The 25,626-nt window shown below is 39.4% G+C and overlaps 5 protein-coding genes and 1 long non-coding RNA gene across 7 annotated transcripts; 4 read left to right on the top strand and 2 right to left on the bottom strand.

The window, feature by feature from the left end:
- Positions 1 to 1,580: 1,580 nt before the first annotated feature.
- LOC124327954 (endoribonuclease Dcr-1-like) lies at positions 1,581 to 2,145 on the bottom strand. The gene is made up of 3 exons (XM_046786927.1): positions 2,067 to 2,145; positions 1,785 to 2,002; positions 1,581 to 1,719 (listed from the first exon to the last, which is right to left on the bottom strand). The coding sequence occupies exons 1-3, from the start codon at positions 2,143 to 2,145 to the stop codon at positions 1,633 to 1,635; spliced, it is 384 nt and encodes a 127-aa protein (XP_046642883.1). The 3' UTR covers positions 1,581 to 1,632.
- A 2,474-nt stretch (positions 2,146 to 4,619) lies between these two features.
- LOC124343813 (larval cuticle protein 9-like) lies at positions 4,620 to 5,364 on the bottom strand. The gene is made up of 3 exons (XM_046797307.1): positions 5,316 to 5,364; positions 5,140 to 5,241; positions 4,620 to 5,059 (listed from the first exon to the last, which is right to left on the bottom strand). Exons 1-3 carry the CDS (start codon positions 5,319 to 5,321, stop codon positions 4,766 to 4,768), a joined length of 402 nt encoding a protein of 133 aa, XP_046653263.1. The 5' UTR covers positions 5,322 to 5,364; the 3' UTR covers positions 4,620 to 4,765.
- A 3,126-nt stretch (positions 5,365 to 8,490) lies between these two features.
- LOC124343945 lies at positions 8,491 to 9,093 on the top strand. The gene is made up of 4 exons (XR_006919471.1): positions 8,491 to 8,599; positions 8,655 to 8,810; positions 8,874 to 8,904; positions 8,969 to 9,093. It is a non-coding gene; the product is annotated as an uncharacterized LOC124343945 (long non-coding RNA).
- A 751-nt stretch (positions 9,094 to 9,844) lies between these two features.
- Positions 9,845 to 18,877, top strand: LOC124343727. Its single transcript, XM_046797186.1, has 2 exons — positions 9,845 to 10,256; positions 18,572 to 18,877. Exons 1-2 carry the CDS (start codon positions 9,899 to 9,901, stop codon positions 18,724 to 18,726), a joined length of 513 nt encoding a protein of 170 aa, XP_046653142.1. The 5' UTR covers positions 9,845 to 9,898; the 3' UTR covers positions 18,727 to 18,877.
- LOC124343220 lies at positions 10,265 to 13,226 on the top strand. Of its 2 annotated transcripts, XM_046796471.1 has the most exons (11): positions 10,265 to 10,657; positions 10,718 to 10,846; positions 10,917 to 11,158; positions 11,221 to 11,432; positions 11,527 to 11,629; positions 11,694 to 11,878; positions 11,955 to 12,107; positions 12,185 to 12,215; positions 12,289 to 12,497; positions 12,560 to 12,724; positions 12,913 to 13,226. In XM_046796471.1, the coding sequence occupies exons 3-11, from the start codon at positions 10,930 to 10,932 to the stop codon at positions 13,075 to 13,077; spliced, it is 1,452 nt and encodes a 483-aa protein (XP_046652427.1). In that variant the 5' UTR covers positions 10,265 to 10,657; positions 10,718 to 10,846; positions 10,917 to 10,929; the 3' UTR covers positions 13,078 to 13,226. The 2 variants fall into 2 exon arrangements, with proteins under 2 accessions (XP_046652427.1, XP_046652435.1); XM_046796479.1 differs by lacking the exons at positions 10,265 to 10,657; positions 10,718 to 10,846 and having other exon boundaries at positions 10,915 to 11,158.
- A 4,895-nt stretch (positions 18,878 to 23,772) lies between the features above and the next one.
- LOC124327837 lies at positions 23,773 to 25,465 on the top strand. The gene is made up of 6 exons (XM_046786888.1): positions 23,773 to 23,992; positions 24,093 to 24,311; positions 24,513 to 24,666; positions 24,919 to 25,147; positions 25,203 to 25,364; positions 25,421 to 25,465. The coding sequence occupies exons 1-6, from the start codon at positions 23,773 to 23,775 to the stop codon at positions 25,463 to 25,465; spliced, it is 1,029 nt and encodes a 342-aa protein (XP_046642844.1).
- The last annotated feature ends 161 nt before the right edge of the window (positions 25,466 to 25,626 follow it).

Genomic DNA, 25,626 nt, shown 5'->3' with positions numbered 1-25,626 from the left:
TGCAGACTGTTAAGAAATGATACCACCGAATAACTAACGGATATGAAATTTTTTGGCTTGTTCCAATTGACGGATAATATTCTCTATTTCTGATTTATCCTAAAACGTCCCGTTAGATTTTTTAAAACCACGATCGAAAAAGTACGATTCATTACGAAAAAGGATATACAAGTTTCGTAAAACAAAGTAAACTAAATAGTACCGCTATGGAGAAAAACGAATAACTAACCAAAGAGTTAAAGTAATTAAAACAGGGGGATTGGTTGATAAGGGTGACGCGAAACGATGGTAGCCGCCAATTCAACCAATTTTTTTTTTAAAGCACTTCAGACTTTCTAAACTGCTTCCTTTTTGCTGTCAACAGTAATAGTTTTCCAATTGGATTCTTCTTCTTCAGCATTTTCCTGTTCTTCTTGTTCCAATTGGTCATACCACGAGTTGGTTACGCAACCAGATTTGATGTGGGCCATCAACTGTAATTTTAAAAAAAATAATTATCAATCATTCACTACAGACAATGAAGGTGCGCATATTTTGTTCACCGCTTGCTGATCCATTTCTCTGATTGAATCTGTGAACGGTCCCGTGGCATTGATGACACACTTAGCTCGGATTTCCCATTCCTTGCCGGTAATCTCGTCACGTACACGGGCACCAGATATCTTTTCTTGGCCTTCGTTATCTATATTTTTCATAAGACTAACCTGTAAGATTCAGACAAATATAAGCTAAAATTCTTAATAAGAGTCATCAGTCGATGATGCTTACCACTTTCACGTGATTGGCCCTGTAGCCCCAAGTAGGGCTGTGGCCCGGGACGTTTTTAGCGGGGTTTTTTTTATGGGTTTTTTTTACGGGTTTTTCTTCTTCCGCGGGTCGGAGCGGGTTGGGCCAACTGAGTGAACGGGTTTGGCCCGGGCCAACCCATGGGTCAAAAAATTTTTACCGGTCGGGTAACGGCCCGGGTAAAAAATCGGGTCAAACACACTTTTTTTTTACAATCTTCTAGTATACGCAATGCGTATTAGACTGCAGCACTCTTTGCGACTTTCACGTTTCAGGTTAGAAGTAAATTTCATTTTTAAGACAGTAAGGAGCAAAAAAAAAATCAAATGTTTGGAAAAGAAATGTGGACAATTGGCAATCTAGTATACGCAATGCGTATTAGACTGCAGCACTCTTTGCGACTTTCACGTTTCAGGTTAGAAGTAAATTTCATTTTTAAGACAGTAAGGAGCAAAACAAATCAAATGGTTGGAAAAGAAATGTGGACACTTAGCAATCTAGTATACGCAACGCGTACTTGGCTGCGGCACTTTTTGCGACTTTCACGTTTTTCCCCAAACCTCGACTGATGGGAATGGAATCAACATTGAGCGTGACACAGGTCAAACCCATGATCTTTGTCTCTCTATTATTTAAAAAAAAAACATTAGCATAAAAAAAAATTAGTAATATGTCTACTTCTTACACGAACTCCATAGCTTTTCCAAATTTTCGATGAATGGTCTGGACAGGGTTCTTAGGCCAGTAACTGATTGTTCCTCCGGGGGCAAGAAGTGGGGCGATAACCGCCCACGTTATGTCATTAGAAAACCCCGAGTCTTGGAATATAGCCCCGGCAAGGGCTTCCTAGACGTCAGCCAATTCCTTAGGGGGCTCAGTGAAGGTGGCGAAAGGCAGTTCTGGGTCGTCCACCGACTCCACTATCTCAAAAAACTATCAAAACAACAAAAAGTTGTTTTGATACAAAGATTGTTTTGTTATATGTAAGAATCTCTTACCTCATGCATGTGTTGGTGTCCATTACGGGTCTGTTGTTCGGCAAAGGCATCGATTTTAGCTGTTAGGTTGTTATCACATAGCTTGATGTGTTTATGTATGCCATGCCTAACGGTGAGAACTGCCCAAAATTCGTTACTCGTCAGAGTTGCAAAAGTGGCCGACTTTGCGTCCACCGTGTCTTGACAGTTCAGACTGACAAATTTTGCCATTTCAAAACCTAAAAATAAACAGTTAGAATATTAGAATAATAGAATTTTATAAGAAATAAGAAATTAGCTTACCCAATACTCGGTCACCTATCCACTCCTGTTCATTGTAGGACTCGGTGAGGCAATTGTTCTTGTAAGATGAGTCCGTCATTGCTTGAATAAGCAGCAACTTATTTTTGAATATATAGCCAATAGTTTTTTCCACTTCTTCAAGCCCGTTGAACAAAAATTCAACCATGGCTTTCCCGTCCAAACATATCCTCTTCTTGGGCAGGGGGCTCACACCCATCTCTTTGGTCTCTAACTTACGTTTCATTACTAGAAATAATTAAGTTAATTATTTTAGAATGGCTATTCATGAAAAAAAAACTGGGAGTTCTGATAAGAAATATCAGCAATTAACAACAGCTGTCCCAAGATGGGTTGGTTCTTTAACCCCACTTGGCAAAAAAAAACACCAAAATTAGGATTCAAACAGTACCTTGAATCTCTTACACACTTTTTGATGTAAAAATTTTGACAAAGCAATAAGTTTTTAATATACTATTTGAAAAGAAACCGCGCGAATACAATGTGATGTCAGCGCCAAAGCTAGGATTAAAATGTTACCTTGGTTCTCTTACACACTTTTTGACCAAAAAATGTCGATAAAGCGAAATGTTTTGAATATTATATTTGAAGAAAAACCGCGCGAATACTACTACGAATACTACGACTAGAAGTACGTTCAAATTCATTAGAGCGTAGATTTCGGTAGTACAGCATTGAGTCTGAGATCATTTAGTTGTTTTATTTTTTTTCCAATAGAATTTTCTTAAATATTTATACAGGGAAAGAATCTTATAACCTCTTACGCCAAAAAATCCCATACACGATTCACGAAATAATTCAAAGTCATATTTTACAATAAAAACATCATGGCCACATCTATGGCCGTGGCCCGGGACGATTTTAGCGGGTTTTTTTTTATGGGTTTTTTAGACGGGTTTTTCTTCTTCCGCGGGTCGGAGCGGGTTGGGCCAACTGAGTGAACGGGTTTGGCCCGGGCCAACCCATGGGTCAAAAAATGTTTACCGGTCGGGTAACGACCCGGGTAAAAAATCGGGTCAAACACACTTTTTTTTACAAACTTTAAAAAATTCCCTAAATTTCTTAATTATCTTCTTCTTCCAACAGTGACACGTCAATTCTGGCTTCTGAACACCCCTGAACGCCCTTTTCTACCACTTATCCTACTTTTCATGCTACGAAATTATCGTAGAGCATTTGGCGGCAATATTTTGAGGCCGCAGGCATAGAGAATAACGAGCTTCTCTATGTGACTACTAGATGGCGCCACCACTCGGGTTGGCCCGAGGACCCGGGGGTTCAACCCGTCGCCCGCCCCGTTAAAAAAAATGCCTCGGTGGGTCGAGTCGGGTTGGTTTTTTTTTCGTTCAGCCCGGGCAGTGGCCCGGGTTTTCATCGCCCGGGCTTTCATCGCCCGGGCTTTCATCGCCCGGGCCACAGCCCTAGCCCCAAGGCGTATGGCAGTTAAAACGATAGCTACGTTCGTTCGAGCATAATTATGTTGGCCGTCATAGTAGATGATCGCCCCGCAAAGTTTGTCTTTCCGAAGCATCGGAAACAATTCAATGGCCTTCTTTTTACTTACTAACGTCTGATGCATTTAGAACCAGCGACCAAATCGTACACTTTAAAGATGTAAAAATGTAAGACATATTTGTTAAAAAAATTTATTTTTACCAAAATATAAGATAGCTTTATACTTTTTATTCCAAACCAGCAATAAGGAATTTGCCACGAACTGTAGGCCGGTAACATCTAGAGAAAGAAATCGAACAAAACATTCGACAAAACATTAAAAATACATTAAAAAAAATACAACGATAAATTCAAAAGATTTACAATAGGTAGATGAGGATAACAAAGATGAGGCGCAGTTTCTAATAGATTTGATCGTTCGTGAAGGGCCTCCTTAACTATTTTGTACTGTTCAATATCTAAATGGAGCAGTTACACATCCTGCGTTGCGCATTCTCCGCAAATGCGAAAATCTCATTTGTGTCCAAGCTGGTGTGTGTCGCCTACAGCGTCTTATGGGAAAACCAACTTCTCCTCGGTAAAAAAATTGTTTTCTTATCTATGACTCTGATTTTCCCCCCTTTTCTTCCTAACAGTGAATACTTTATTCATTTCTCTATTACCTAATTGTTATTTCTATCCCCAATTCCATCTGGTTAATTTTTAATTAATTTTTGTTTGTGACTGGTTTTTTTGTTCGTCTCCTGTAGCAGACGTTTCTAGACGTTTCTAGACAGAATCGACCACGCTACGAACGAAATTCTTCTGCTTTATTTACAGTGACGGACACGTGATATTGCGGGACCGTTGCTAATCGACATATATTTCAAGTCTGGGTGACGATACGTAATACTATGACTTCGTACGAATTTTCTAATCGAATTTTCTATCTGAATTTTGGATCAGCTGATGTTTTAGTTGAGGCCCATAACAGTCAGCATTAACAACCGCCAAGTTTTAAAAAGCTATAGCTGCCGCAAAAACGAGTTTATATCATCAAGATGCCATAAAGATTTGGCGAAATTAGAAAATTTCAAAATGTTGTTTTAACATTTTACATTTATTCTTCCATATATTACAAAAGATTTAGTTACAAACTTACAATCACTAATGCATTTGGGAATAGGAGAAAATGCATCGGTTCATAATGTTCCTAAGGATCGCTGAGCTTCAGTGGTTCGGGCTATTCAAGCAACGGGGTAAGCTGTTGTTGGTTTCGCCTGTTCGGTTGGATAACTCGCTGATGGTTTGTTGTTGTATGATGAAGGTGCGGGATATTGGGCCTCTCCTTCGTATTTGACTTTGGCGACGTATCCGTTTTGGTCGGCCGTGTAGGTGACGATTTGGGTGCGGCCATCGGGCAAGGCAACGCGGTAGGATCCGGTCGTGACTTTGCCGTCACTTTCCTGTTGGTGCGAGTAGTCGTTCTTGCTCGGCTCGTCCTTCACTTCCCAGGCAAACGAGTGCGGCATGGGAGCGTACTATGGAAAATTCGTTTTCATTCAAAATATAATTAATTTATTGAGGCTAGAACACCAGTCAGCTATAAGATATAATTTACCTGTTGCTCGGATGACTTGGCGACAGTGTCTGTGTATTTGGGCTGTTCTTCTCCGGATGTAAAAACAGCCAATGCAACGAGGGAAACAAGAATGAGTTGGAACTGTATAACCGGGAAAATAATAAAAGAATTTAATACTTCTTTATGCTAGTAATAAGAAAATAGCAATAGAGAACCTGCATGATGTTGGAGTAGTTGTTGGTAGTGGAATCGACTGAAAGCGACTGGTGACTTAATCGAGTCGACACTACCGACTTATATACTTGCTCGGTTGCATCAGGTATACATGTTATAGTAACTGGCCATGTCAATTTCGGTCAGGGTGATAATGAAATATTATTATGTAGTCCGCTGCTGCTGCTGGGAAAAAGGAAAAGGGAAACTTGACGGGAAAAAAGGAGACGATTATTGTCAATGGACGTTCGCTTTTTGTGGTTGGTCACTATCACGACGCGAGACTTTCGTCCATTCGGGAGAATTGTTTCCTTTTCCTTTTTACTTGTCTTTTCATTTCTCGTTGTTGCAACACGGCAGAGAGTCCGTGTGTTATCCCCCCCCCCTAGCTGTGTATTTTACACAGTTTGGATGAGCTGATTACGTACTGCGCAACAGTCAAGGGCGTTAACTTATATTTCTATTTGATTTCTATTCCATTTTGTTTCAGCGCGTCACATCTAAAAACCCCTCATTCGATGCCGCCTTTTATAACTTGATTTTGGAGAATAGTGAATATATCATTCCTAACGCATGTTATACTCTTCGGCGTGCCGTAAAAACAGAAGTAATTCAGCGTAATTCAGGTGATTCAATCACGATTCACGACGAGGGAAATAATAACCAGAAAGAAAAAGTTTGTTTTTTCTCTTTTTGTTTAATGGCCCATTTATATAATATAGGATAGGAGGGAACGAAGAATACCGTGAAACTCAAAAATCATAAAACGTGTACATAACACGAATTCTGTTCCGGCAGTGAGGGTGTGTCTCTGTGGCCAAATTTCGTGAAAAACGGAAACCGGGAAATCTCAACTGATTTCTTTGCGCAAAAGTTCCAAAAGAAACACTCGGGCCTATAGTATAGTATAGCTTATCTATACTTATTCGTGTTCTATTGTTTCGTTGAAAGGCCAATAATCGGGGAAAATTATCCCTAAAACAAAGCGTTCTTCAACGCTTCAGCGTTCAGCGTGGTCACTGGTTGGGCAATTAATATAAGGTAACTGTGTACATCTATTCTATATTCTTTAGTACATCGACAACCTGTGGTGATACAAATTGATCGGCTGACTGATTAAGGCATAACCACATTCGATGGAAACATCTGGACAATTTCGACTATACATCGCCGAGATGCGTTCGAGTGGAATCAAAATAACGATTTGTTTGCTCCAGTCAAAGAAATATTAGCGCAAGATGTGGCAGTCAGTTGGATCCCTTCTAGGGTAAAACAGCGAACTGGGACACGGCCGGCGAAAACGCGAATTGGGACACAAATCGGCTTTTTTTTCTTAAAGTAAAATACAAAAAATTTTGAGGTTTATTGCAAAATCTAATTAATTAAATTTAAGATATAGGGGGGGATACGCAATTAAGCAAAAGGGCGTCATATAATATTCAGAATTAAACGAGATATCGTTAATTGAAATTTCAGAAATTTGCTTACGGCCAAGAAATTTGGGCTCTGTGTTGGCTGTTAGCAAAAAAAAATACGGCATAAGGAATATCTAGAGTATAAGTGAAGTAATCACTTAAATAATTATATCAAAAGATAGAGAATGAAAAGTTCTACAAAATTGTAAAAGGTTTTGTCAGTATTTTGAATATTTATCGAAATATTTCATTACCAGGAAATGGAAGAAAAATGCGAATTTGGGACAGCAGACGCGAATTGGGACAGCAAATTTTGAAAAAAAAAATTTTTTTCGTTATTTCGCCATGTCTGTACATCAATCGACGCAGAATTTGAAGGCGAATCGATTGATGCATAAGGTTTAGGGTTTTATTTTGTCAGTTAAGCATTTTTTGAAAAATTATATTTCAGGGACTCAGGATCGATTCTATCCGGGTTCAAGAAAAATTGTCATTTCAATTTGCTTGTTTTTTATTCTTTATATAATAGGGTTTCAGGAATTTTCGCGAAAATTTTTGAATTTTATGTCAATATTTGAATTAGATAATGGCTCCTCTTTCTCATAGTACCCTATCTTATGTTCCAAACTATAGCCCCTTATTATTTTATTGGCAGTATTATTTAAGTCTTTACTTTTTTCATTAATCCCGTACACTTTCATAAAATGTTTGGGATTCGCTTTAAAAAATGCAAAAAGAACGAAAAACCGATAATTTTTTTGAAAAAATAGTTGCAGTTTTTCTGCCATAAGGTGCTATGATGCTAATTGGGACAGCCGAATGGGGGACTTTGTCTATACTCTACAATACTCTATCGCAGACTTCCTTTGTAACAAATCGTAGCTCCGAGGTTAAATGCTAGATTGGAATGCGCGTGATCCTTGAGTATGGGGTTCGAATCTCAAATCCGGTAAAAACAAATAATCAATTCATTGATTAATTCCCAATTGTTTTTATATCTTTAAAAATTCCTGATTAACGTCCATTGTCAAATGAATTTTTTAACAAGCGATCCACGATTCAAGTAGACCGAAATCATGGAGGGGCTTTCCAGATCTAAATCCGGAAAAGGCCTTAAAAATATAAAAAAAATATATGCATGTTTGTCTTCGCACGCCGGATTTACCTGCGTTTGCAGAATTACAAAATTCTCACCCGTTAAGGAGTTATTTTGCTCTAAAGTTTGGGTTTTTGAATTTTGTCAGAAAGTGGGGGGGCTTTGACATCCATTTTCGGAAAAGCGGGGGAGCTGGGGAAAAAACTAATTTTTTAAAAATGTTTAATGTATACTCAACCACCGAAATCCAAAAGGAATTTCCTTTCCGGATTTTATTGGTTGAGATATGACTGATTTAGTGAAAGGATAATTTAGCTGGTTTCCCTCCCTGGCTTGCAGCCATTTTTTCGTACGGTCCGCTGCGCTCCTGGTGGATGCCAGCAGAAGGTCTTATACATCGGCCAATAAGAATTCTGGGTTCACTATATATGAAGGCCTGTATAAATGCAATGGGTCTAATGTGAAGGCCGATATATAAGACCTTCTGCTGGCTTCCGCCAGGAGCGCAGCGGACCGTACGAAAAAATGGCTGCAAGCCAGGGAGGGAAACCAGCTAAATTATCCTTTCACTAAATCAGTCATATCTCAACCAATAAAATCCGGAAAGGAAATTCCTTTTGGAGCGAGTTCCTAGACCGGCGGACGACATCCATTCGGAAAGAGCTTTTGATTCTATACTCTGAAAACTACACTTTTGATATCTGTGCAGCCCAATCAGAAAATTTAGCTGACATTTAAAAAGTGTGTCACTCTGGAGCAGCGCCATTTCGTGAATGTAATAATTTTTTCAAACTTCCGCCAAAACTCCAACTCATTTGAATATTTCCCAGATTTACGACGGACCTTACTCAACCAGTCCTCTACTGTTATTATCGACTAGCGGATCAGTTAAGCCATTCTCTGTACGATCGTCATCTAACGAATTGTATGTGGAATTCCCATCTTACCACCAGACAGATTATGGCATTTTAGCTTTTTACACCAGTGTATTAGTTAAAGTTAAGCTTATAAGCGAAGAGGAAACTTGAATCCAATTACTTGGGTTTTAGGTAAACAGCACGGACGAAACATTCGTTCCAGGTGTGTTCAGTTAAATTTTACAGTATATGCACATAAATTTGTTATAAATGAAATTCATTGAAAGGCTGTGGTGGTTATATTTACGGTGATGGAGTCATTCCGATTCCAAATTATGTGGTCAACAACACCGATATCTCCGACTGTTTTTGGTACATCGAAGCAACGACCAATGAGGATACTGATACTGATACTTAGCCATCCTGCTAACTAACTCCAAATCCGCATCATCTCTTCAAGCAAACGATCCTACTGTCCGAAACAATTCCTATATGGGTGTAATCTCGCGGCAAATTGTATTCAAAATACGAAACGATTACCGCGACTACTTTACCATATTTTTATAGATCTACACCCAGTTATGTTGATTACTATTCTAATCCAGCTGTGTTTTCCCTTCGCCGGAAAATTTGCCTTCCATAATCGTAAGTTGCTCTTATTTTAATTTAATGAGATGAAAAATTCTTGATAGAAAAATCGGTTCAACATTTAATCTCCCAGATATACGATGGATGGAGCACTTCCGGCCATGTACTTCACGACCGGAATAATTCAATGACAAATATAGCAATGTACTCAATCAGCAAAAAAATGCTGGTTCATTTCAAACCACCGAAAGTCGTTAAAGAAAACGTTGCCTTCTTTTGGACAGTCTCTAAAGTATATCAACTTATATTTCCAAATGGAAACACAATTAGAAATCATATTTAAATTTCCATCACAGATTTCCACGCCAGAATGCAAACACGATTTGAACGGAGCCAATGGAATCATCCAAAGTCCAAATTATCCGGTGCAGGTTTTTTCCCGACTTAACCGACTGTCGTTGGAGCATCACAGTTAAACCAGGAGCAAAAGTCCGACTACTCTTTGCCTATTTCAAAACTCAAGCGGAAATGGATTTTCTTTACGTCCGTCATTTTTTGTATTAGCCGACGCGCATAGAAAGTGTATTATTTTTTAGTGAGTGTTAGGATTATTTTAATTTTGATAAATCATGAGCCGTTGGTTCAGTAAGCTATTTTTAGTAGTTGTCCTTACTGCGTTGGGAAAGCCAGAAAGTGAAGCGGAAGACAATGCAGACGGTCTCCAAACAATTGAAGGTTCAGCTGGATGGGATTCGACGGAATGTCAACAGTTGCAGGATCGTCTCGAAGCCTTGGAATCGGCCGTGAAGAGCATCGTGTCAGCCTTGGCAAGTCAGAAGAACGAAATATTCGCACCGATAACTGCAATTCTGGAGCAGAATGCAGCCCTGCGTGTTATTCTATCGTCACCTCTAGTATCCCAAGGCGTTACTGAAAATTCAACAATTCATCCTGATTTTAGCTACAACACGACTATCAACACAAACAGTAATTCTAATTATTATGAAGAAGAGCCCAATCTTTCTGGGAATATTAACGCCTCGTTAAGCAGAAACAAATCTATTGAAATAGAATGGACCCCACTATTCCCCGAATGTATCGCATACAATTCTGGTGTCTGGATTCGAGTCTTTGAATCCGACACTCCTTCGTCAGCAGAGACGTACTTGTCCATCCCAAGGAAATGCTTGACCGAGAAATACAACTCCATCTTCTCTTTTGTCATACACTCGCCCACGAAATCTGACGACCCGACTAAGGAAAGCGATTGCCACTTCGAGCTAACGAATGTTCTGATCGAGTGTCGGTCTTACAAGATTGAACTTATTCCGAATTATGAGTCACTCAAGGGGAGACCACTTACCACCGAAATTGTTACTCCTTCCACAGTTGAGTACAGATCTATCAAATGCAATCAAAGCCAAACTTAAATTAATTTTTTAATTCAGAATGGCAACTCAATCGATATGAAATCGCTGTTAAGCGTTGCCACTAGTTCGAGTTCGTTGTCTTTAAATTGGAAAGACAATTCCGGTTGCGCAACTCAACTGACATCCTTTAATTTAAAGACTTTCCTTGTAGGCCTACAGCTCACTGAAACTCAGTTTTTTATATTTAATCATATCATAACTTTGAATTTATATCAAGGATGGAAAAGTGAATGCTACAGAAGAAGTTGAACCCGCACTTGAAGTTTCCCCGCACTTGTCTGGACCAACAGAGGAATGAAAAGAATCTGTTCTCACTTACTTTATCTGCCGATCACACATGCCCGGTGAAATGGACGTCGTTGGACGCTTGTAGGAAGTACGCATTTGAAATGAAATCAGAGTATTCCAAGACTTGGAGTAGCGCGCCACATTTTTGGGAGACATTCACGTCCCAACAAGGTCCTTTTCCACAAATGCCTTTTCTATAAAGAATAATCAGTTATCAATTTTCTGTTTTATAGGACGTCGCCCGATAGATAATAAATATTATTTTCGCTATTGCTCGGAATCTGAGGGTTTTTATTGCATGAACATTGTTTATCGCAATCAGCAGCAGCAATATTATTTGCGTTCTCGCGGTGTTACTCAGCCTGGTTGCCTGAATAGAAATCAAATTTGCGATGGACACACGGACTGCGCTTCTGGAGTCGACGAGGAGAACTGTGATGGCAATGTAGATATTATTTAGAGGAATTCACGGGAATTCACACACATTACAGTATTCTCACTATTTCCTGTTTAATACGGGCCTTTTGTGCAACCTACAGTGCATCGCTGGATTTAAGTGTGGTCGACAATGCATTTCCAAAGAAAAAGTGTGCGATGGCAACTACGACTGTGTTGACGGTTCTGATGAACACTATGATTGTGGTAATTGAAAAGGAAAAGCTCAATAATTTCATCAAATAATACCCTTTGTATTTCCACGTTTAAGAATACGCCAAGTCGTGCAGTGAGCTAAAGGACACTTACGGAAGTTTCTCTTCTTTGACTATCGATTCGGATAACGTATTTAAAAATGCCGCCCAAAAAACTATCGTCGCAATATCGGTACAAAGCAACCAAATCATTTGGCTATCTTTCAGTATGTTCAACACTAAAGAAAACCATTTAGTGAAGGTAGGAAATACGAAATGCCATCTGAATTCTCAAGATGGCACGGGAGAAAATTAATTGCGTTGCATATTCGATAAAGGTTTACGATGGGCCCTATTCGACCAGTCCTCTTCTTTTGTCACAAAGCGGATCTACTAAACCTTCCTCCATTCGATCGTCAGCCAATAATCTGTATGTGGAATTTCCTTCTTATTACGACAAAAGCTACGGCATTAGCGTGTCCCACACAAGTGTTCGTCTTATTAATCACGAAATCGCATGCCAAGCACAATGCATATCGATGATGATTCTACATTATTGTGTTCACAGATGGACAACATGGAGAAACCGCTCGTTCCAGGTTTGCATCAATTTTAGATTGAAAAAGATATTTTGAATGTAAATAACTTATGTATGCCAATTTTCCGTAACAGGGTGCGGAGGTTATGTCTATGGGGACGGTTCGGTATCCTCGCCGAATTATTTGTCTAATAATAATAACAATTTTGACGAATGTTTCTGGTTCGTGGAAGCTCGGCAAAGCGACGGAGTCATATTTGTAAAGAGAAATAGCGCCCCGACCGTCAGATCTCTTCCTTTTACGGTTCTCTCTACGCTTCCTTCTGAGCTTCCCATCATGACTGTACGGCATATTTTCTATTTAGATTTAACTGTTTTCTGCTCTTACCTTATTCTTTTTCTAAGGTCTACGACGGTTGGAACTCATCAGGTCAAGTGTTGTACGATGAATTGGATTCTTCTAAACCAGCTCAAGCCAAAAGTGTCGTCTATTCCGTCAGCCAGAAAATGATGATCCGCTTTACTCGGCCGAAAGTATCTTGCAGCAGTAGGAACTGGAGCGTGACTACCGTATGTATAAAATTAATTTCAATTTCAGGCAATCTTTCAAAATAACCCAAACTTACTAAAATATGTAGATATCTAAGGTTTCTACCACCACAAACTTAGTCGGGATGATAGGAACAATAAAAAGCCCCAACTATCCAGCCTTTAGATTTTTAAAAAAGAAAATGGATTTTAACAAATTTACCTTCTAGGTTTACGATGGCCCCACGGTTAATTCTCCACTGCTCCTTGATAAATCTGGATTATCTTCGACACCTTTCGCCGTCAACTCCTCCTCAAACGAAATGCTCGTCAGATTTACATCGGATGAAAATATTACTCTTCCGGGATTTCTGGCGGTGTACTCTACCGTGTAAATCTTTTAAACTCTTAATTTGAATCTTCTTCTTGTTTTTCCATGTTTTGAAAAAAAATTCTGATAAGATCATGAGGTTTCTTTGATGGTTCCCTTCAGTCGGCTGGAAACATGTCCTGTAGCCACTGGTGGTCAAAATACATAGCCACCCTAAAGATTTAACTTAATTGTCTATGTTTGATCGACGTCCAGGTACAAATAATAGAAGCATTAAGTCAGAGCCATTTACAGTAAATGGCTCTGATTAAGACCGTCACGGAATTGATCGCCCACTAGGTTTTTTCCATTCCAATTCCAACAAAAACGAAAAATTTTACTCGACCGATTTTGAAAAAATAAAAATAAATTGTGCGTTCGCCTGGCGCGAAGGTTTGAAATTTTGAAAAGTCCGCTTGACTCTATAATCAAATCATAAAATTTTTTTTAAGCATATTCAAATGCACTAGTTGGCTAATTTATCGTCCAACTGGAATTTGCGTGACAATTCTGACTTCAAATAGATTGTGAAGGTGTAAAGAAACATAAATGTAAAAAAAACGTGTTTGCTGACTATTGCAGGGGAAAATTTGATAGTTATTGAGTAAAAATATCGCTAGTATTTAAACGTGAAATATTTCCTAAACAAATTATAGAGTGGTCGAGGTTGGTTGCCATCTTGGATGGGTTTTAAACCAGTTTGGTGCAAATACAACCCAGAAGCATTGGCGTTGGCCATAAGAAAAGGGTACGAAAAGAAGGACAGTCAAGGAAGGGAAGAATGGAGATCCTGGCGGATGACAGCCGAAAGAGCACGTTCTTGGCCTTCACTTTAGACCGAAGGACCTTTAGACCGAAGGACATGCTAAAAGGCCCTCTTTTATAGTCTTGCGACCAGTATTTTGAAGCCCGAGGTGCAAAGAACTCGTATGCTTTGGCTGTCTTCCGCCATAGTGGAGTAAAGTTATGCCAAAAGGCTATGTTAACCTAGAACAAATTGCAAGAATTGATTTTTTAAATGAGCTTTATTATTATCAAGGTAATAAATACTTGTTCAAAACCCCCCGAAGAAATAATTATATTTAATATTAAAAATATTGAATTTAAATAAAACATTTCATTTAACTATTAAATTAATACCAAATTAAAAATATAAAAAAAAAAAATGAAATGATACCTTGTGATAGGCTACATCATACCACCAAATATGAATTTTTTCTGTCGAACGGTATTGTAGTTGTATAATTTAGAAGTTGTATACATTTTTAAAAATTTTACAGTGCCGCCAAAAAGGTTTAACACGGTCTCTTATGCCCGATAGTCCCTAAGTAAAGTGACGATAACTTATAAACTATAGGACCTAAATTTTTTCTATTGTTATTAAAAAATAAAGAACATCCTAGCGTATAAGAATCGATCGTTGAATTATGGCGTTAATAGGACTTTTTCTTTAGTTATTCATACTTAAACTTAGTCTATGATTTTGTCTTATTAAAAGTAAGTTTACAACAATTCCCACCACGAGCGTTGTCATCGTTTTACTGTCAAGTAAGTTTTGTCATATCTGATGTTTTCTTGTAATGTGCTTTGGGTACCAAATAATACAAATACACAGATATTCCATTGATAAGTAAAGCGAAATTTATGTTTAATAATTCTTGACAGGAAAGCACATTACAAGAAAACATCAGACATGACAAAACTTACTTGACAGGAAAACGATGACAACGCTCGTGAAAGATGAGTATACTATCATCCACAATTTTTTTCATTACTGTTTTTTATTAATTTTGCAATCTCAAACTTTGAGCAACAAATATTTCCGCCAGTGAAAATTTTCGGTAATCTATACATTGAAAAATACTTGCTCCCACCAACCTCCTCACCAAGATTTGAATTTTGAACTGACAAACTCATACTTCGGAATTCTTCGATTATTAAGTGAACCCTAACCAGCTCACACGTAAGGGGCTGTCCATATATTACGTAACGCGATGAGGGGGGGGGGGAGGGGGTTGCAAAAAGTGTTACGAAATGTTACAGGGGGCAGGGGGGGGGAGTTTTGAAAACGTTACGTAGCAAGGCCGAAAATTTTTTTCAATTAAAAAAAGTTAAAACAGTGGCAAAAATATCGATTTCCCACGCTAAAATGTAACTAAAATGGTTCGTCTGTTAAGTTTTTTGTTTCCCACGAATAAACACAGGAAATACAATTCCCCTGAGTGCTAAGCTCGAGAAGCTAATGATCGAGCAAAGCCCTCAGGGGAATGTCGAAATAGGTTTTCAATGATTGTCGTCATTGCAGTTCAGACTTTGCGTTATGCCAGTCATCATTTAGCGAGCTCTTTTTCCAAACAAAATGTATAAAAACAAATTATATACTTCTCTTTTCCAATCGTACGTTGAGGCTCACCCTAACAAAACTAGACAAGTTTGCCAAAATCATATAACTGAAATATGGAACGGAATCAAGAAGGATGCCGACTTGCCCCAAAAAGTTGAATCACTATTAAATCAGTACAAATCTTTGGCACTTAAAAATAAAGGAGCATTGTGCAAATTCTGGGGAACTTTACCGAAGAAATCTGAAGCATCAGGTTTTGAAAAAACTATATCGCAAATTCCCATTGAATTTTCCCCCGACTCAGATCAATTTAAAGAACCCATTAGCAGTGGTGACGAAAAAGATGCCCCAGTTCCTAGCGATTCAAGCAGCTCAGCAGCTACAAGCGCGAAAAATGTTGTAAAAGCTAAAGTTCAAGACGAAATAAAAAAACAAATCGGATTGATAAATGGAGATCTGGTAGGCTTGTATAAGAGACGATCGTGTGGCCAACTCACTGGGGATCAAGAAGTCGAATTGAAGAAAAAGAAGAAAGAAAAAGATCAACTGGAAGATTTGTTAAAGAAAAAAATTGATGCCCAACAACGGCAACAAAAGTTTAGAAATGAGCGGAAAAAAAACTTGCTAAACTGTGTGAAACTAATCAAGAGATATCAAAGGCGTTGAAAGTGAGAGGGAAAAGTGGACGCCCTCGATTAGAAATTGAACAACCTGATTTACTGAAAGCAATTGTTGACATTGCGTTGTATGGTTCAGCCGCGCACGAAAAACGACAAAGTGATGTTTACCGAAGCATTAAGACTTTGCAAGAGCTGACTGACCAATTGGTATCTGATGGATTCAAAATAAGTCGTAGTGGAGTATATCTTCGCTTATTACCAAAAAGAAGCTCAAACTTGGAAGGAAAGAGGCACGTTGAAACCGTCCCAGTTCGTTTGATTCGTGCGCAAAACGACGCCCATTCAAAACATATTGATATGCATTTTTGCACCGCGACTATCAAACATCTCGAAGAACTCGCGTCAATACTGGGCCCTAACGAAGTCTTTTTTTTAAGCCAAGACGACAAATCACGAGTTCCCATTGGACTAACGGCTGCAAATAAACAGGCTCCGTTATTGATGCACGTAGAATACAGAGTAAGCTTGCCCGACCATGATTGGGTTGTGGCCTCAAAACACAAGCTTATTCCATCCGTGTATGCAGCAATTCAGATTAAACAAAATGGAATCGGAAATCCCGAGAGCGTGACCTATTCAGGCCCCACGTATGTGGCTATTCGCTCTGGTAAGCACGCATCGTCGTCCGCTTTGGCTCATGGCCTTGATTTTGAGAAACTTCTTCAGCTTCCGGAATTTGACACCTTTTCGAAGTCTGGAATCGACAGATCAATCAAGCCTGTTATTATTTTCACCGTCGACGGCGGCCCAGACGAAAATCCTCGATATCAGAAGGTGATCCAAGTTGCCATCCACCACTTTGAAAAACATGGATCGGATGCTATTTTCATTGCAACAAATGCCCCGGGCCGCAGTGCTTTTAATCGGCTAGAGGCGTATGGCGCCTTTAAGTAAAGAATTATCAGGTGTCATCCTTCCTCATGAACACTACGGCAGTCATCTTGATAGTCAAGGCCGCACTATTGACAAGAAGAAAGAACTAGAAAACTTTGGGTTTGCTGGGAAAACTTTGGCAGAAATTTGGTCTTCAGTGAATATCGACAACTTTCCAACTATTGCCAACTATATTGATCCAAAAAGCTCTGAGCTAAAAGTAGAGAATTTTGTGACAAAAGATTCGAAATGGTTTTCTCAGCACGTGCGAACGAGTCAATACTTTACACAGATTGTGAAATGCCTGGATGTGACATGCTGCGCCAAGCCAAGAAGTTCTTATTTCACCGTCGTTCCTGGGCGCTTTATTCCTCCCCCTATCCCTATTTATCAATCTGCTGATGGCCTTTTGGTTCCTGAAAGAACGGACGTTGAAAAACACAAGTTTCCCTCATTGTTCGCTACCCAAGTGATTAAGTTTGACGAAATTCTTCCAAGATCCTGTCGGTCATTCAAAACGATGCCGTACGATTTATTTTGCCCATCGGTTCAAACTGCTTTAATGGATCGTTGCTGCAAAATCTGCCACCTCTACTTCGCGTCAGTTGTCATGCTTAAAAAACATTTACCCGAGCACCGAGAATCTCCCAATTTAGTCGCGACTCAAAGTGTGCCAGTTAGAACTCGGCCTGTGAGAGTGGCAGCTCGTAGGCAACGAGAACTAATGGCAGTGATTGCTATGCATGAAGAGAATGGAGAACACGTAGAATGGGTTGACGAAGACGAGCTCGATGTCACTGGTATCATTCTGCCCCAAGAAGAAGACGGAGATGACAACCCAATGCCAGTTATTACTATGGAAGAGCATTTCACGGGTGTCTGGGAGGAAGAAAATTAAGTTTTTTCGTTCGTTTCAGTTTGATAGCCTACTCCGCTATCGCCTTCATCTTCTTTATTGAGCCTATCTAAGAGTTTGTACCATGTAACATCAAATACATGGCTTTAATCAAGAAAATTTTGTATTTTGTATTTTTAAATTCACTGGGGGGGGGGGTTTTGTTTTTTGTTACGTAATTAGAAGGGGGGTGTCTGTTTTTTTGTTACGATCCGTGACAAGGGGGGGAGGGGGGTCCAAAAAGGTGAAAAATTGCGTTACGTTATATATGGACAGCCCCTAAATACGTAGCTATAGTTGACCCATATTTATTTCGTGTCCTCCCCAACAAAATAATTAGTTCTAAGATCTCTATATAACAGTTTGGCCATGCTGAAAAGTTTTTATTCTTGAGATGGAATCCTCACACGAAGCAACGTTGCCAAATGAGAATATATATTTTTTCTGCGTTGATTTATATGTCTTTGGCAACACTGTATGATGAGAGAGCTGTATCAGAAAGCTGTGAAACTGGCACGCACTCCCACTGAAGGGTCGGAGTCTACCGTAGAGTAGAGACCAGACTGCTCGTCTCTAGGAGTGGATTCAATTTAAGCACGATTGCGTGTCAATTTCTTTTTTAGGGAAACAATTAGGGGTGACAAGATGACATTTTCTTAGCGTAGATGACATTCTGAAAGTAAATGGAAATTGGCATTGGAAAAGGAAATGAAATTTAAGTTGGCAGATGAAACGGACAAGGAAGAGTTTTCCTTGTCCAATTTGACAAGACATATTTTTTCCTTAGCCGTTTCATATGCCAACTTATATTTGATTGCCTTGTATTTTCTCAACCATTTTTTGTTTGTTTCTGTACAGTGGTTGAACTTCAGCGTGACGTAGTTTTCAATGCTTTTGCATCTAGTTTTTCCTCCATACGTACCGGGGTACACTTTCTCCATCGCATCTATAGATAACACAAATGCATCAAATATACTGTACCTCGATTTTGCTGAAGTTCTTGCTCCGGCAACGGAATGTAGATATCCTCACATTCTTGACGTTTTGTTGCCTTTGACGTTTTTTTGTGAATTTCCACGTACAGAGGAGAATAGAGGTGATTAATGAGAGCTCCGGTGACAGCTCTCTCTCCTTTACAGTTCCCTTTATTTTGGACCTTTGACACCCTGAAATCTCCAATGACAGCTCTGTTTATGGGGAATGCATCATAAATATATTTAAAAAATGAGTTAATTAAAATATAGTAACAATATATTTAATAAATTTCAATATTTTACCTTCAATGCCTCTAAACCACTTTTCTCTCCGTTTTGCATTTCCCGTGCAACCTCTTCTCGATAGAATTTTGCAAGATCGAGGCGCTGAACGGAAACGCGTACGGAGCGCATCGTATGGGACGCATCGCAGTAGTCGGCAGCGGCGGAAGGAGAGGTTTATTATTTTTTTAATCAGAAAGATAAAGAAGTAGTCTTCATATTTCTGATTTTTAATTTCCAAAAAGTGTTAGGGTTCTATAGGTAAATTCATCATTTTGAAATATCGGTTCACCCAAAAATTTATCGCATGGCCTGTCCCTACCAGCGGCATGGCCTTAGGATATGGCGGGGAGGAATCCTTCGTCTACCTAATACTATTTATCTAACTTAACCTTGAGGATATTTTTGAGACTATAAACGTATCTGTGCATTGCATAATGCAATAAACGTACCTTTCGATCGAAAGATGACAACATTCAGCAGGGAATTCGTCAAACGGTAAATTTGCAGATTTTGTCGCATTGCCTCCAGCGGTAAGTTCGCCAAGGTCACGAAAAATTTTCGACCAATGGTAGTTTTTCGCAAAAATTTTTTTTCGACCAATCGCAGTTGGCGACACATTTTCGACAAGCGAAGGAACACCACCAAGCGTCGTCAGGAATACAAAAATCTTGAACGAGACGTGAGTCATTCATTCGTCCTTGAAATGCGTGCAACACGTGCCTAACTACAAACAGTGCCAAGAAAGCTCATGCTCTTTTACAACGATTCTCATGGTACGTAGCTATTTAATATTTTATTCTGTGAATCTGTGTCCTAGCGATTATATACTGCCCAAAAACTGAAAAACACCACGCCCACAGTTACGGTGTCTTTTGTTATCGAGCCCTCCACTAGAAAAATTTTGTTGGCCATCTTTTTTTTTCAAAGAGGTTTTTTTCAAACGGTGAAACTTCTTACCGTAGCATTCTTTGTCAGCACATGAGATCATTTCATTATCAACATGTAATTAGCCGTTGCAAATACAAGGAAAATGCGAGTTGGAATCGTTCTCAGGAGATCGTTCGTTCCTAATCACCAGATGATTTTCTTGATCTACTTCAATGATCACGACCTCTTCAACGGTGACTTTAGGGAGTCGGTATCGTCCAACAGTCCAACACTTGGACAACAGTTCAGGGATTACAACATTTAGAGCAAACAACTTAAACTTTGGAATGTTTACATAAACCCAATGTTGATCGGCAAACACGGGGACACATACGAAATCTTTGGGGGTCCACACACCAAATAATAATCTATTTGCACCACATACATACATTTGGACTTGGCACTGATCATAGTACATGTGAGAACGTTTCAACATAAAATTATTTTCTTTTCCTTCTTCGAGGCAAAATGATTTATCAGCAAGAATAGCATCGCGTATGGTGAGATCTCGATGAGAATACGGACATTTAACTTCGATGAGAGATAGACCATGGCATTCGCACAGCACTTTACTGTCGGGTGTAGCGCCTACGAAGGGCTGCTGTTGGCAAATGAACAATCCACACGGAAGCAGAACAGCATCGGGCAAACAAGTCTTCTAAACATGCTCCGTTACTGACTTTAGGGCTTTTTTTTTCGTTGACTCGGCCCCATCTGAATAAATGAAATGCAAAACGTTAGTTTATGCGACACAAAATCCGAACACTGATCAAATGTTACTGAGTCGGAGTAGAATCAAACGCGGCTCTGTCTGGATAGCAAATCTTTTGAACGATAGTCTTTGAGGGATTTTTCAAATCGGTGTGAAGAACAGCATGAGCGTTACTGGCGGTTATTCTCCCTTCTCGATGTTTACCCCACAAAATGGATTTGAACTGGTTTCTGGTGAGGAGCTCCAGTAAGATACGCTGATCTTCAGTAAAGTTAAAGTTGCTAAGAAAATCTTCTGCCATACTGATCAACTCTTCAATACTGTGGCTTTCATTAGCGGAGTCGAAAATTGATGACATTGGCTTTGGAAAGGGAGTCTTCATTTGTAAAGGAATGAAGTTAGCGTAGGTGCTTTCTTCAACTCGAAGTTGGACACACGGTTTCTTTTCAAGTGCCAGTTGATCAAACATCTACTGCACCTTCTCTTCACTGGCTGGCGGAATACCTCTAGCCTTTCTTGGTGTTGAACTTTTATGTTGTTTACTAACTGCTAGGTCAGAAATTTTGTCAGCCAAATTCTGTAAAAGAGAAATAATAATATAATTATACTCATACAAGAAGAACTGATCAGTATTCAATTAAATGTATATACCAAGTCTTTGTGGTTTGTAGTATGATGGCCCCATTCTTGACGATGGCTAGTACAAGCCTCCTTCTTTATGGCCACCAAGCAGAACAACAAACAGCCAATATGTGAACATGTTTCGTTCAATCTGTGAATGAAGGATGGGAAACTGTAGAAATATAATGTGATTTGAACAGCAGATAAAGCTAAACTTCTTACTCAGCTGGACAGTTGCAATGGGCTGTTATTACACCTCCTTCTTTATTAAGCAATACCCACAGCTGCCTGGGTGATTTACTAATAGACATGGAACGCATCACCTAGATTACAAAAAGATGCACTTATATATCAATAAGCAGATGTAAAAATAACGTAAAGAATACTGATATAGCAGACCATACTTTTCCCAAAACGATTCCCTTGCCATCCTTCAGTTTATGCAAGGCCTTGTACAGAACATATCCATCTTGAAACTTCTTGTAGCTTTGCATACTCTTCAAATTTTCAGTTCTGTTTCCATCATGACGACTTTTTGTTACATAAAGGTAATCAATTAGGTCGTATTTGGTTATGTTGGGTAAACTTCTCTGTAGTTGGCGAAGATCTTGAACAACAATAAAGTATTTATCGTCAATGCCCCATGGACAGTCATTCACGCCCCTGCGTTGAAGCTTTGAGGCGTAATTTTTCTTTTGATCAACAGTTTGGTCCAATGAATAAGCAGAAAACTTAAAAGGAACTTGGTCTAGGCTATCGTTCAACTCGGCCATGCCGAGAATCGCCTAAAAAAAACAAAACAAAGTTTTACATTTAAATTTTTAGCCCAAAACAATTTTTTAGTCCTAGTAAATTATACATCAAATTAACGACCAATATCTTACCTAGAGCACTGTGTAATTCTTTTGAAGAAATATTCCGAATTAAAAACACTAGATTTTTTTTATTGAAGCCACTTAGATTTCTTATGGCCTTTGCCATGTAAACGGAAAAAAAACTACAAAACGCATGCGTTGCCAGATTTCTGGAAGTCGGATTTTCGCGATCTGAAAAAGCCCTATAGTCTATTAGTTTGCCTCCTCCCAGGTCCCGGTGTCTGCCGTGAAATGACCCTCCGAGAAAACGAAAATTTAGAAACGTAGCCACAGGTCAAACACGAGACAGTTGAGTTGCTTGATGGTGTGTCTTGATTATCCTCCCCCCAAAAAAATTTTCGTCGGCCATCTTTTTTTTCATCCCTTCATTTTTTCAAAAGAAGGGGGTGGGGGTGTTACGGGGTTAGCAAAAAGAAGTTGCCGAATTCCACAGTGTTTTTACGCAATAAAAAATAAAAAAATACAGTTGATGACAACAATCGAAATCATTTTCGGAGATGGTACCGCTATGAAAATGGGGGATGATTGCTGTCACTGGTTGTCGTTAAATTGAATTGCCTTAATGTTTTTTAACGATTATTATTTTTGTATTGTTTGAAACGATATAGAGACTGAAACGAGAGATCGACGGCCATTCGGCAGAATTCGGAGCAGCGTTGGGCGGAGCAGCGTTGGGCCTCCTGGAACCCTAAACTTGGCCGGCTGCTGGAGAACCGCTATCACCGCCTGCTGCTTCCCATCCTCGTGTGGACATACCACCTGGAGGCCTTGACAAACCACCGGTCAGTGTAAAACAGATCGATCGTTACCTTACCTTCTTCTTATCCCCCTCACCTTTTGGTTCTTTTTACTTTTTCATTCTTATCTCTACTAAAAAACCCACAATGGGCGCACCTTTTACGGCGATTCGGCTCTCTCTCTCTCTCTCTGTGTTTTGTTATTTTTTACGCCACACGAAGCCATTTTCCTCTATCTTTTCTTTATTTCTTTATGGGTCCGTGTGTATTTTTTCACTCACTCACACGTACGCGCACACAAGTGAGAAACAGGCATCTGCTCATCCAGCAATCGGGTCACACCGTCGCGCCATTTTTCGGGTGGTTTTCGTCTCTCTCACCAACACTTCCGGCCGGAACGTTAGATAAGTTCCACTGATTATCGAAAATAATATATTTTGGAGAGAGGGAGAGAATTTTTCTGGTGGCGGGACACGGCAGCACTTCACGCCGGCCGGCCACCGAGAGAGAAAACTCAAAGGAGTGGATCGATTTCTATAAAAATCCACCGCCACCCGTAGATTTTAGATTTTTTAGATTTTAGATTTCGATTTTCCTAGTTGTTTCTCCTCGCCAGGAGTAATCGAATTTCCTATTGCATCTTTGTCCTCCTCCCGGTGAGCGGAGGAGAGAGAAGTCGAGGTTCTTTTGTTTAGTCTAGATTCTTACATATCTTTTTTTCCGTCCAACAGTTTCTTTTCCTTAACACGACCCAAGAAGATTCGCTGGACGGATATCGCACGACTGCGAACACAGAAATGTCTGGCGAGGAGATGGTACCGCCGTCGGCCGTTCCGATCCCAGACCCCAAGATCCTATTCACTGATGCCGCGCTGGCAGTAATTGAAAAGACCCTTGGTTACGAGTTCAGAAATAAGGAAAATCTAAAACTGGCTCTGACTCACATTTCTACAAACCCAAACAAGGTTCCAAGTGAAGACAGTGACCGGTTGGAGACGCTGGGGGACAAATTACTAGGTAATTAAAATTTTTTGCTGTTTTCTGTTTCACCCGAAATAGTATTTTACTAAATTGTTTTTTGTTTTTGTTTTTTTTTGTTTTTTTTTTTAAATACTAGGCGCCTTGGTGATGGCAATATGCTACACAACATGCCCTACTTATGGGGCAGGTGAATTGGCTAACCTAACGTCCATGATCACCTGTAACGATACTATTTATACTATACTATTTACAGACGAGAGTTGGTTGCATAAGGCAATTCAACAACCGAAGGCCAATGTAAAAAACGCAGCCAAGGAGGCAGGGAAGTTGGAGCTTATTGGCGATCGGGCTCTTGGTAATATTTCGTAAGAGGTTAATTAGTTTTTCAGTGTATTATCTATAGTGAGTAGGGTTGAGACCGAAGCGGCTGTTAGCAAAGCGCAGCAGCCGCTTTGCTCACTCACTCAACTCACCAGATAATACACTGAAAACCATCTATGGGGGGATAAAATTAAATTTTAATTGCTGATTTTTTTGTCTTTTTTTGAATTTTTAGACTTAATTATAGTGGATGAATGCGAAACGCGGAAGCCAGAATATGGAGCGGGCCAATTGACTACCGTCAAATCAGCTTTGACTTGCAACAATACCTTAGCGGTCATCGCGATTAGAAAAAAATTCTCTCTCAAACTTTCGGGCCAGACTAAATCGTGTGCGCATAGCCGTGTGCGTGTGCAGACTAAATCGTGTATTTTTTTCACCGTGTATGTCGTCTGCTCCGCCCGAAGGGGAGGGGCTTATGGCAGTTTTTACACGATTTAGCACTAGTAGACGACTGTTGAAATTGACTAAATCGTGTAACATTAGTCGTGTATTCGTGTAGAAAGTCTGTTATTGTAGTTGTGGAAGTAATTAGTCAATCATTATATGTTATGTTTGAATGATTATTTTTATTTGTCAAGTTTATTTCATCTTCTTGATCTAAACCCTCGGTATAACCAAGGACAGCTATCTGTCTTGAAGTCGGCCATAACATGCAACGACACGTTAGCTGTTATCGGCCTACATTGTTGCCTACACACGGGCCTACATTTGTTGCTGCAGCATCGGCTCCCAGCAAAGCAAATAGAAGAATTAGAAAGTTTTGTGGACCATCAAAACAAAAACCAACATCTATTTTCGCTCGAGAAAGTAAGTAATTTAGCTTAAATATACAAAAATAATAAGTCTAACAAATTTATTTTAGGAACTAGTCATTATCTCTTCATCTGAAGGAGACCGAGCCTTTGACATAGACTATCCCAAAGTTTATGCCGATGCGTTTGAGACGCTGATTGGCGCGTTGCGTAGAGATTGCGAACGAGAGGACAAGGTCATCCGAAAAGTTGTCTTAAACCTCATGGGCGACGTAATAGGTAGTAGATTTAAAACTAATTTATTGAACTTTAATAATTTTTTTAATAGTCAAATTCCACAATAACATTCTCGTCTGCCCACTACAACGTGTGAATCAAAATAGGATCAATTCAAATTCAAGTAAAAAAAAAATTTTAATAAAAAAAAATTTGAGCTAACTTTTCAAACTTTTTTTTTAGGGAAGAAAAGAACCTTCCAGACGGAACTTTCCACGTCATATTGAAAGTAAAGAATTTGCAATCCTTCCACGGATC

The sequence above is a fragment of the Daphnia pulicaria genome, chromosome 1 (assembly GCF_021234035.1).
Source record: "Daphnia pulicaria isolate SC F1-1A chromosome 1, SC_F0-13Bv2, whole genome shotgun sequence".
Taxonomy (NCBI): Eukaryota; Metazoa; Arthropoda; class Branchiopoda; order Diplostraca; family Daphniidae; genus Daphnia; species Daphnia pulicaria.
Note: the sequence above shows the minus strand (reverse complement) of the source record. Positions and strands in the feature narration are given on the sequence as shown.

Coding starts and splice junctions, on each gene's coding strand:
- LOC124327954 (XM_046786927.1), bottom strand. CDS start 2,145: ATGACGGACTCATCTTACAAGAACAATTGCCTCACCGAGTCCTACAAT. Junction 2,003..2,066: donor GATAGGTGACCGAGTATTGG/GTAAGCTAATTT, acceptor GTTTATTTTTAG/GTTTTGAAATGGCAAAATTT. Junction 1,720..1,784: donor GACACCAACACATGCATGAG/GTAAGAGATTCT, acceptor TTGTTTTGATAG/TTTTTTGAGATAGTGGAGTC.
- LOC124343813 (XM_046797307.1), bottom strand. Junction 5,060..5,139: donor CCAAGTCATCCGAGCAACAG/GTAAATTATATC, acceptor AATTTTCCATAG/TACGCTCCCATGCCGCACTC.
- LOC124343727 (XM_046797186.1), top strand. CDS start 9,899: ATGAGCCGTTGGTTCAGTAAGCTATTTTTAGTAGTTGTCCTTACTGCG. Junction 10,257..18,571: donor CACGACTATCAACACAAACA/GTAATTCTAATT, acceptor TTAAGTTGGCAG/ATGAAACGGACAAGGAAGAG.
- LOC124343220 (XM_046796471.1), top strand. CDS start 10,930: ATGCTACAGAAGAAGTTGAACCCGCACTTGAAGTTTCCCCGCACTTGT. Junction 11,879..11,954: donor AAGAAAACCATTTAGTGAAG/GTAGGAAATACG, acceptor TATTCGATAAAG/GTTTACGATGGGCCCTATTC. Junction 12,725..12,912: donor GGAACTGGAGCGTGACTACC/GTATGTATAAAA, acceptor TTTACCTTCTAG/GTTTACGATGGCCCCACGGT.
- LOC124327837 (XM_046786888.1), top strand. CDS start 23,773: ATGTCTGGCGAGGAGATGGTACCGCCGTCGGCCGTTCCGATCCCAGAC. Junction 24,312..24,512: donor TATTGGCGATCGGGCTCTTG/GTAATATTTCGT, acceptor TTGAATTTTTAG/ACTTAATTATAGTGGATGAA. Junction 24,667..24,918: donor CTTTCGGGCCAGACTAAATC/GTGTGCGCATAG, acceptor TTATTTGTCAAG/TTTATTTCATCTTCTTGATC.